At 36.4% G+C, this 12,375-nt stretch overlaps 1 protein-coding gene across 1 annotated transcript in view; it reads right to left on the bottom strand.

Annotated features, from left to right (window-relative positions):
• Nucleotides 1-1,104: 1,104 nt before the first annotated feature.
• The window catches only part of LOC137614834 (programmed cell death protein 10-like), a 40,925-nt gene continuing 29,654 nt past the window's right edge, over nucleotides 1,105-12,375 (bottom strand). The window contains exons 3-6 of the mRNA XM_068344497.1: nucleotides 12,333-12,375; nucleotides 11,192-11,324; nucleotides 10,681-10,845; nucleotides 1,105-2,183 (exon numbers count right to left, since the gene is read on the bottom strand). The exon at nucleotides 12,333-12,375 is cut by the window's right edge and continues 135 nt beyond it. Coding sequence (XP_068200598.1) covers nucleotides 2,099-2,183; nucleotides 10,681-10,845; nucleotides 11,192-11,324; nucleotides 12,333-12,375 — 426 coding nt within the window. The 3' untranslated portion in view covers nucleotides 1,105-2,098. The remainder of the gene's footprint in view (nucleotides 2,184-10,680; nucleotides 10,846-11,191; nucleotides 11,325-12,332) is intronic.

The following is a 12,375-nucleotide window of genomic DNA, read 5'->3' as shown; positions in this document are numbered from 1 at the left end:
AGCAGACATACACAGTTATACACTATGTTAATTTCTTGACCATTTTTAATATTTGCGACATAACACAATTTTACCATTCAAAAAAAAATAAGACAACCTATTGCTAAAAAAATACAGTAATTCTCTCTTACTGTCTTTCAAGTAAAATTATACATTTTAAATCCAAAGAATAAAAATGGAAAAAATTTAATTATTTTTTCATTTCTTAACGTAAGTGACTTGAAAGTAAAAAAATGACTATACTAAACAACTTCAACATGAGGCATGACTGTGCAAAGCCATCATACATACATATGTGTGACTTGGATACTTGATTGTAAAGTGAGGTAGCAAGATGCTAAAAGATGCAAAAGAATGTGTTTGTGTGACATTGGCTTAAGTGGGAAATAACATTTATCTTAAGGGAAATGTATCGTATCTATGCCATTGCTGCTAAATGCACAAGGTAACAATGAAGTCAAAACACTCACTCTTCTTAAGTGTTATTGGGGACTTTCTGCATAACATTTCACAAGTGTTATAGGGACTTTCTGCATAACATTTCACAAGTGTTATTAGAGACTTTCAGCATAACACATCATCTTGGGAAGAATAACCAGTGAGAAGCAGCACACATCTACATACAAATGCTGTTGAAAAATTACTAAAAAATAAAATCTGCACAAAAATTATAAAACGTGTCCACACATATTGTATACATGTACAACAATAATGAGCCATTTGATTCTCTGAATACACAAAACCATCAAACACTTGAATTTATCTAAGCTAACAAACGAGACTAAATTTCATCTAAACAAAAATTCAGACTTGGACATCTGGCTGTGGATGGATGTACTGTGTATAAAGAAACTATGATTATTTAGAATGTCCATACACACCAACATTGCAGATACAAAGAAGAAAATAAACCTACTCTGGCAATGATAATGTAAAGAATTAATTAGGGCCAACAATTAAATAGGCTCTACATAAAACACTTTGATTTTTTGTGATGAGGATAAGCCAAACACATTTCTTCTGAATGTCAGGTTCTATACTTCACCACAAGGGCATTACCCTCTTACTATACAAGAAAAAGTGCCTTTGTGGTCAGCAGTGCTCTTGTTTTTTTTTGTTTTTTTTAAAACCAGTTGCAAACAAGCTGTATACAATTGAAATTTCATTTATAGAATTGTTATGCTATACTTTGATTACAACAAAAATTTTCCCATTTTATTTGAATCATAGCATTTTCTATTCTCAAACAACACCTGCATACATTAATTGCTTAACAAAATACTTTGCCACATATAATCAAAAGTACAGTATTGTAATTCCTAGGGTAAAAATATACTTGGATACTTTTCAAAGTTTAATGGTAGGAGGCCACTCCCTTTCATAAATTTTAGGTCACATATATTATCCCAGACACGAACAGTAAACCTTGGTAACAGATGAAAATATCTATGCTATGCTGCACAAGAGCAAAGTTATAATGACACGTTCTTCACAAAATATAGAAAACATTCTTCTGTATGCATTCCAAGTCATGTGCTGTATACGTGACACATAATTACGTTATGAATTAGCAGTCCACAATGACTTTTAACATGAAAAATAATTTATTTCACATTCACCTGATAGAACTACAAGTGGTAATAACGTCTAAACTTTTACCAAATTTTCAAGAGTAGAAAATAGCCCAAGATACTGGAGCACTATTATGTGTCTAAAATACCAGGTTAGGGTTCGTGATAAAAATGGTGAATCACTGCAAAATATATACTCTGGCAACACACATATTCAAGTTATATACATGTATATTTTGAAACATTTTAAAACCTACAATATACGTTGCATACCAGCATTTGAAAAATAAACACATAGCACTTGAAAGAAATGGCCATATGACAATGACCCAATTATCATTATTATAATCACAACACTTTCTTTTCAGTTAAAATCATAAGTATATCAAGAGTCTGCAAAGAGAAATGATCTTGCCACTCGTTCTTGTCAAATATGAGCTCCCTGATGAGCCGAAGAGGGGCTGGGATTTGACATTTGCTCCAAGCAGTGCATGATGGTCACTGGGAAAAGGTAAAGGCTCAGACTTTCACTCACACTTATCCTTAACTGTCAGCATTATGAGATTGGTCTGGTGGATGAGGTAGGTGGCACTTACAAATACAGAATTCGCCCTGGAACGGAGTTGAATAAAATTAGTATTATTACTTTCAAGGATATTCATGGATATAGCACTTATTTCACATTAAAAAAAATCTTAAAATTATAACTCCCTTACCTTTCCTATAACTAGCAGCACATATTGCATTGTATGTTTTTCTAACACAGCCTACCAAGGTCCCCCAAGACAGGAGTTTGCTTCAAACACTGAACTTTCCTCATTGATTATTGAAACATGGATAACACATGACATCATGCCAATGCTATCTTACAAACGGCCCATGAACCTGGATTTTTAGCCATCAAACAAGGAAACAAAACAAATACTTTTATTTAGAAACCACTAGAATTAAGCCAGAGTATCATCCTCTAAGGATTATTTAGAATATTTGCCAATGTGATCTTTCTACTCTCCTTCAATCCCAAGTGCACTGCAATGTCTAGTTTCTTGAATTTTTATTGTCCCCTTCATTTCATTTTTTCCATAGACAGCAGTACAACCTGCTAATTTTGGCCTCTATTCCATTTTCACAAATCATTGAATACTTTGGTCACAAACTTCTCAATTTGATTCTGTTTTCAGACCTCGTTGAATACTTTGGATTCACCCAAACTAGACAAAACTACTCAATTTAGATACCTTTTCACCCTCATCAAATAACTTGGACATGCCCATAACATTATGTTACGATAGAGCATTAATAATGAAGCCCTTCACCATCATATACCAATAACTGACTCTATAACTATATCTTTGTCATTCACTCAACCAGTATACCCGTAACTAAAATTTAGTAAGTTCCCAAAGTAAGACCTTGAAGTAATTATTCAGTTTTGGTTATAAAAACACTGGATAAAGATACAATCTAATACATGGCTTTCTTTCGTACGCTTACATTTTAATTGTACAAGTTCAACATCTCAAAACACTAAAACCTAATCAAGTATCATTCCCCTCGGAAAAATGCATTTTGATGACGCCTCTTACTTCAACATGGATTAGACCCTGTAGTGGGTTAACACATATTGTAATACACTTTTCTTGGTAGATAAGGCTATATGTTGCCCTATTAGTGTTTTTTTCCTTTAAATTGATTAAACAAGACAAAGTTGTTCATACCTGCAAATGGTTTTCTCCTTGAAAAACTTCAAAAAAATAATAAAAACGGAGCGAAGCTACTCTGTACAGTCAGTAGTGTACATCATACTGGAACAATATCTATAATGATGAATTTTCCAATTACTGTACTTTCAAAGGGAAAGTTTCAGAAAAGCAAGATAAAAAAAAATTGCCATACAAAGAAATTCAACAAAATCAAATGAATAATAATTGTATTTCAAATCAGTTCATACTAACAGCATAAATCAGTTGCAATTATCTCAGAAGCCCATCCACAAAATATTTATTTCAATATGTTGCTAACTTGAATAGTTAAGAAACAGAGAGCAAGTGATAGTATTTCTGAGGACAAAGCATGTAAACCAAAGAAGCTGCACATGGTTGTGGTAGCCCATTGGAAATGTCCCCACCTGGCGATCTGATGGCCGGGAATTCAAGACCCACTCAAGCTCGATAGTTTTTTATAGTGTCTACAACCTCACCATCCTTGTGACTAGGGATTAGCGGGCTTGGGAGAGCCTATAGGTTAACATGCTGAGTCATCAGTAGCTTGATGGAAAGGGGACTTGGATGCTGATCATATGTATTATTAAGTCTCTAGGGCATTGTAATTGTCCCTTGCCTCTGCAATTCACGAGCGACTTTAAACAAATTTTGAAGTAGGAAAAATCTACTTTTGGGTGAGCTAGCCATGTTGTCCTCATGGAAGTTCCTTCGGGCAGCTTCCTACTGTATAATATTTCAGTGAGTGTTATTACAAGAGAATTACCGTCAGGTATCACGGGGTTCTAACCCCCGGAACGACTATCCTAAGATATCGTGTATAATCAGGGACGTATCCGTAGATAACCATAGATATCTGCATCCCAAACAGACTTAACCCAGTCTAGGAATCTAAGGAGGAGGATAGGTGAGGAGTCGTTACATATCCTCTCCTTATAGTACTTCTCATCTATGATAAACTCATTCCACACAGCAGCGCAACTACTGTGAGAAGAGGCACCCGACAAGGCATCGGGGAGGAACAACGTAACGGGTGGGCCATCAGGACGACATGGCTATCTCACCGAAAAATAAATTTTTCCTACGTCAAAATCCTTTCTTGGGCTTGAGCCATGTCGTCCTTATGGAAGTCTACCCGGGAATTACCTATGCCTCGGTAGGTAGCCTCAATGAGAGAGGTCGCAATACCGAAATGCACTTACAGGATTACTCCATCAAGACATAGGTATCACTCTCAGCTATATATCCCAGAACAGTTCGGAGGCAGAATTGACAAGCATGATGGTCCGACAAGGAAGCAATAAGGACAAAAGGAGCGCCCTCCGCAGTAGGAAAATCACCTGATTCTTGTGTCAGGAACTCTAAGGAACCCAAAACTAAAGGAGGCATCCTAGGTGAGGCGTACGTCTTACTAGCTGGGTCCGCTCTTCGTATAAAGTAAGTAATCTTAGCTCTTAACTAACTCAGAGACAAATCAGACCCCACTGTATCATTTTTAAACAAAAGACCACCCTTAAACTGCACTGTTCTCAGCAAATACGCTTTTGGACAGTGCAGTGGACAGAGGAAAGGATCACCTGGTAGGGGAACTATTTTCCATAGACGGCAAGGTTTAAAGGGAAGTTCATTCTTAGCCAGAAAAGTGGGATCAAGGTATAAATTAACCTCGCCCTTATTCACACATTCAATGTGGTTCTCGTCTCTAGAAATCATCACGATGTCACTAACCCGAGCACTGGAAGCCAACACAATTAAGAAAATGACTTTCTGAGTGGGATCATGAATAAAAGCCTTCTGATTGTCTATGTCCAAAACGAATTGCAAAACTTTGTCCAAAGACCAAGAGATAGGCTTCGATGGAGCCAACAGCCTTAGCCTCGCACAAACCTTCGGAACTTTGTTGAAGAGATCCGTGTTAAAGTCAACATCAAAGGCGTATAGTATAGGTCTAGTGAGGGCCAAATTGTACAATGAAATTGTGGAGGATGCTAGATCTTAAACATGCAAAGTAAGCTGGAAACCTAAACAAAAATCTATAGTAATCGACATTGGATTTATGTCTTTGACATATTTGACCCATTTCGTCCATGACGTTTCATACTGAGTCATGGTGTTAGACGACTCATAGTTTCCACAAATACCCACTTATCACGTTGAATTTTAAACTTCATTCCCAGGGCTAGGGTGAAACAAATCATAAGATGAAGATTGTTCGGTGCTATTATAGTATGCTATCTACCGCCGATTTTGCTATCTACCACCCCTTTCTGAAATTTTGGAATTGGTTTATTATTTTGTTTATGAGACCCCAATTAACACTACTTTACAATTAACTGGGAAATCACCTAATACTGTCACTGATTGGTTTTATGTGTCTGGAAGTGTGTAGTGTGGTGGTTTCAATTGGAAAGTTCTGAGAAAAGGCGAAGATGTATTTCCTGCTTTCTTGAATGATGTAAGATATGTTTACAAGCAGTAGTAGAATAAATGTTTGAATGAATATTTTTCATAGATTATTTTATTTCAGTTTTGTAATATTTGATTTTTCATTTGATTAACTTGTAACATTGTTGTATGATGAGCTTTGAATAATTTGTAAAAAAAGTTTCCCTACAAACTGCTTATAATTATGCACCCATGTTGTCCAGCCAATAAATATTATTAAACTATAATTAAAGTCCAATGAGGATAACATACTGGTGGTAAGTAATCTCTTTGATAATTCTCATCAAACAGGAGAGATTAACATTAACGGTAGATAACATACTTTGTGGTAGATACCATACTATAGTAGAAATTCGACGGTAGATAGCATATTATAATAGAAATTCGACGGTAGATAGCATACTATAATAGCACCGATTGTTCAATCTCCATGATGAAGCATAAACAATCTCCTGCTGTCCATCCTGAGACAGAATCGGGTTGGTCACAGCACCAAGTTGGGGTTCAAATCCGAGACGGGAAACCAGTTGCTCTTTGGCTACCGAGGAGCCACCAGAGCTGCCATCCCTTGAAAGATTTAAGACTGTCCAAAACCTTCACAAGGAGGTTGAACAGTGGAAACAGTTAAACCGTCATCTAACAATTCCCATCCAGGGACATCGTGTCCTTGCCCACTCCTGCTTGAACCACTTTCTGTGCTATGTAACAGGGAAGTATCATGTTGAGACTCATCACAAACAGATCCACTTGAAGGCCAGGGACTTTATCTCCCTGAAGGTGAGATGTTGACAAGTGCCAACCTTTCTTCTGAGCCAACGTAAAGACGGCTATCATTACGAGGTTTAATTGAGGAGACCTCGACCCTTGTCTGTTGATGCAGTAGACTATAACCCTGTTGTCGAGGTTTAGGAGGATATGAATGTTCTCCTTCAGGTATAATTTCTTGAGGGACAAGAAAACTGCCATGGACTCCAGAATATTGATGAGGTATTGTTAAAATTTCTGAGATCAACAGCCTTGCACTTTCTTAGGTGGGTTATGACCCCCCCAATCATCCAACAAGGCATCCGCACAAAGTGTCACTACTGGAGGAGGAAAGCGCAACGGCACTATCTGTGAGACTTTTGGCAGTGGACCACGGTCTAAGTTGCTTGTGCAGTAAAACTGGGATCTGCTTCTGATGGTCGGGAAGAGCTTTGGAGGCTCTCCTTCCTCAAACTCAGTTTGCATCTTTGAGTCATACATTGATGACAAGGTTCGTGAATTGTAAAGATCCTTGAACCCCTTCTTGGCGTCGCTTGGTGATCATCCCCGACTTGATCAGGGACTTGACTGACATCTCTATTTCCTTTCTCTTGGAGGGACGAATAGATCGGGAGTGAGACTTAAGGTGCCAACAAATCTCTAACCACTGGAAGTCTTGAGCTGGAGCCAGTTTTGATTTCTTAAAGTTGATCTGAAATTCAAGGGACTAGAGGAACCGTATGACTCAATCAGCTGCTTCCAAGAACTCTGTGCCAAGGGAACTCACACTAGCCAGTCGATCAGGTACGCCTCTACTTGAAGGCCTTTCTCCCGAAGTTGTTGTACGACTGTGTCAGTAAACTTCGTGAAAATCCTCGGAGCTATGTTGAGCCCAAATGGCATAGCTCTGAATATGTAGCTCTTTCTCTCCAGGCTGCAATCAATATAGCGGGAGAAGTGTCGACCTATCGGACGATATAAAGACGTCGGTAAGATCTATAGAGACAGTGAAAGCCTCCAAGGGAGGTAAGGTCCATATCTGCGAAATAGTCAATATCCGGAACCTGTCGCACTGAACGAACAGGCTTAGACAGGACAAGACGAGAATAGTTTGAGGTATGCTCAAAACCATTTTGGCATGCAAAATAGATGACCTTGAAATCTCATAGATCTCACACAGTGGATAACTCCGCTCTTCAAGAGGTCTTATACATACTGTTCCAGATAAGGTGTTGTTTCTGGAAGAATCTCCTGAGCTGTGGTGGCCTTTGTTACCACTTGGAAATGACGCTCTGTGTCCAAGGACTGAAGAACCAAAAATCCTTGAACAAGGCTAGCCATCCCCCGACCGGGTGACCTTCATTATTTGTGTTGAGGATGTGAACCTCTTCCTCCACTGCCATTTCAAAGTCCACGATCCCTGGCCTTACCTCCACTGTCAAGACTGCCTCGGAAGACGACCTTTACTCATACACGGGGTGGAAGGCCGGGGACTGTGACACCACTTGTTAGGGCACAGCGTAGACAGTCTGAGGGATAGCGGCATAGGAAAGAGCACACGACTTCCGATGATAAGTCAGTTTGCGAGACCTCTTGGGTTGTGGCCTCTCCCAGGGGTGAACTACCTCTTCAATGAGATCCCCCACTTCTGGAAAAGGCTCTAAGCTCTGCGACAACCTTATCCGTAACTTCCTTCACTACCTTCTAAGGAAACAGGTCTTTTGCCCAGATGCTAGAGGTGAGAAAGGTTTCAGCTCGTGGCAGATGGTAACTGTGTTAAGTACATACTCTCTACAGGCTCGACAGGCCTGAAAAGAAGCATAAAGATCTTTCATAAAGGTGGCAAGATGAGTTTTCGCAAACAAGGAAAAACTGAGGCATCTGCAAAATTCCCAAACATCATCTCCATGAAGCACTACAGAGACATTGACACTAACAACCATTGTCTGGCCTACAAATCAGCCTTAAGAAGGTGTTCAGGAATCCTGGGCAGCTTTTCAAGAAATTGGCAGCCAGCCGCATCCTTATCCAGTTTACTCTCAGCTAAAAACATGGTTGGAATAAGTCCTGATACAGGTAGCGAGATTTACAAGGCCAGCCACATTTGGTTCTGGAAATGCAAGAACAGAAGTACCATACACAGTGTTGTAAGGCATGGGGAGAATGTCAGTTCAAACAAACCAGCAGTCAAAAATCATGTTGTGGAATTCAGAGTTAGTTTGTTGAGGATGCAGGGTTTATTTAATAAAAAAAAAAAGTTTTTAATTATGGAGTAATAGGCCTCCTTTGGAAAAATTACCAAGAGAACCTATATAAATTAGGAAGAGAAAATATTATTAATATTATTATTATTATTAAAATTATTATTATAATTATTATTATCATTATTATTATTATTATTACAATATTATTATTATTATTATTATTATTTTTATTATTATTATTATTATCATTATTATTATTATTATCATTATTATTATTATTACCTAAGCGACAACCTTAGTTGGAGAAGCAGGATACTATAAGCCCAAGTGCTCCAACAGAAAAAATAGCCCAATGAGGAGAGGAAATAAGGAAACATATAGAAGTGTATCCTCAAGCAAGAAAACTCCACATCCAAGACTGGAAAACCATGGTACAGAGGCTATGGCACCAAGACTAGAGAGTAATGGTTTGATCTTGGAGTGTCCTTCTCCTAAAGAAGCTTCTTACCATACCTAAATAATCTCTCCTACCCATACCAAGAGGAAAAGTGGCCACTGGACTATTACAGTGTAGTAGTCTTACCAGGGCATAAGCCAGAGAAAGATTGGATAACTCTGTTGCTGTGTAAGAATACATGTGGAGACTTTAAGGTCTAAATCCAACTTATGTCCTATTAATCTGATAACATTATGTGGAAGACCAACCGTAAAGCCTGGGTAACGAGGAAAATTTTTAATGAGTAAGTGAAAGGGATATTTGGAGCTTGTTTAGAAGCAAAATACCTGTGCACAAAACCATTGTACCTACTCACCATTCAAGCCTTGAGGACAAGTTGGTAGAGGTGTTCAGTTTTAGAACTGAAAAGTTCTTTACCTTCTGTATGACTCCTGATCCAGCCAATGGACCAGTAGGTGATTTCCATCTTCAAGAAGCCCTACATTCACATACTTTATAAAAATTGATTTGAAATCACCTCTGATCCAGAATTAACTCTCAAAGACATCTGGAAGACACATTTTAATATTTTCCAGTCATCAAGCCTTAAAGATAAAGATGAGAGGATGTGTTTCCCAGGAAGTTATACCTTAACTTTGCAACAGTAGGACTACGAATGGCTTTGACCTGAGTCTGTGATTGAATATATTGTGTCTAAAGGCAAGTCCATGGGCTTGGACATCAGTGCTGATGATATAGTCATTTCAGTTAGTGGAGGACCACAGCACAGCTCCTCATGGAAAACTTCCTAGACCTTCATATGGAGCATTAACGGATATCACTTGATGAAATGACATCAGAAAAGAAAGAGGGAAATGAGGATTTTTTTTTTTTTTTGTGGGGGGGATTGTGCAAAATCGGGGAAAGTGGAAGAGTATTGATGGACAATTTTACTCAGATAAAGATGTTGTAAACAGATACATTAAATTTCTAATAACAAGCCAATGAATAATTTTAGTTGTATTCTAAATCACAGCCACAGAAAAAAAAACTTTTTAGAAGGTGCTTTAATTTGACACAGAGCTCTAAGGACTCTCAAACAGCAGCAGCTGTATTAAGGCAGAGATGTAAAAGAATACCAGAAGGACACCTGCCAAAAGTTATTATGGAAGGGAACTAACCTTACAAACAATATAACCTATTCTTCCTTACCACCTTCCACTTATGCCATCAGCTTTTCTTACTACAGGGTAGGAGACGTTAAATTTCAATCTATTTGATTAAGTGTTCTGTCTTTATTTTTATGAATTTATGCATTCAAGTACCATAAACTGTGTCACAATGCTTTATACGTAATAGTTTCTGCAGTTTGGAATGGACAAACCCAATCTATAATCCTTTTTATGGGATAATTTAACTTTGTGTTAGAGCAGCCTTCTGTTATAAATTAACTTTGACCTCTGAGATCCCACAGTAATAATAATAATTTCAAAGTCTATATATACCTGTACATGTATTACTGTAAGACTTGAACAAACAAAGTACTGTATCAAACTCACTGTCCTTCCTTGAAATACTCCTTCAATGTATTGCTAAATTTCTTGCTGTGTTTGACAAAGTCTCGCTTGCGGTGCTCTAAAGCCTGCTTTCCCTGAGCCCCTGGTATGAACTGCGAGACTTCCGATACCGCGTCTAAAAGCTTCTTTATGGCACTTGCAATTTCTCTGCAAAAACATAATCAGTGTACAATAAGATATATATGTCTCCACCTAAAAATTTATTATATACTGTAGAGTACTGTATTTTTCTTTACCTTCAATTAATCAAAATTCTTTAGGTGCATCTTAATAAAACACTTCAAACTATAAAATTACACCAGAAGGACTTGGAATAGATAAAACTAATTAATTCTTTATACATGAAATGGCATAAACTAATTAACCAAGAATTACACCACTGGATTTAGATTTATGTAAAAAATAGAAAATTCCAACAAAGACCAATCACTTAGAGAAGACTATTAGCAGGTTTAAACATATTTTGACAAGATGAAGAACACGATGGTCTTACTTAATAGTTTCTAGGAATGTTTTTCGGTCTGTGATCTCATCTGGGATTCTCGACAATATTCTTTTTAGATTCGCTGATTTCTTATTCAACTCCTGGAAGGCATCTTCGGTACGTGTCACTCGGTAGTCCCCACCTGCGGGAAGGAACCTTGGAATTAACATAGCCACTGAAATTACACACAAATTTTATTCACTGTGGATCTCTACTCTAGTTTACCTTTTGCCAAAGGCCGACTCACTTAAATTGTTCGCAATCGTAAAGGAAATGTATTTAATTTGAAAATTTACATTTTAACAGGATATGGGTTTTAGACCACTGTTCAACTTCGAAAATTATAAAATTCTTTATTTTCATCAAACACACACAATATATATATATATATATATATATATATATATATATATATATATATATATATATATATATATATACAGTATATATATACATATATATATATATATATATATATATATATATATATATATATATATATATATATATACAGTATATATATACATATATATATATATATATATATATATATATATATATATATATATATATATATATATATATACTGTATATATATATACTGTGTATATATATATATATATATATATATATATATATATATATATGAAATATATATATATATATATACATATATATATATATATATATATATATATATATATATATATATATATATATATATATGAAATATATATATATATATATGAAATATATATATATATATATATATATATATATATTGACAAAGAATTTCTTAGCAGCTAAATTTTGTCTTTATCCTTGAGTATTATCCTCATTTTTTTTTCTCATCTTAACGTGTATTATGCTAAATTTTGTCTTCATCCTAAAGTGTTTTATGCTCAAATTTGTCTTTATCCTACAGTTCTTTTTATTTCATTAAGACAGAATTTAGTCAAAAATTATCATCTGTTCTCGTTACTGTAGATATACAGCACACGTTATCATAAATACAGTACATCGAAATACAGCAACTATAAAAGGCCATTGGGCTATTACATATGTGTGTATGTATGTGTGTGTGTGTGTGCAAAATTCGTGCACGTGTGTAACATTCGTGCACAATATTCCCTATCCATTCTCTACTTACACTCTGACTCGTTGACGAGACCCTGCAGCCTCAAAATGGACTC

This window comes from Palaemon carinicauda, chromosome 2 (genome assembly GCF_036898095.1).
Source record: "Palaemon carinicauda isolate YSFRI2023 chromosome 2, ASM3689809v2, whole genome shotgun sequence".
In the NCBI taxonomy this organism is placed as follows: Eukaryota; Metazoa; Arthropoda; class Malacostraca; order Decapoda; family Palaemonidae; genus Palaemon; species Palaemon carinicauda.
This window is presented reverse-complemented; position numbering and strand designations above follow the sequence as displayed.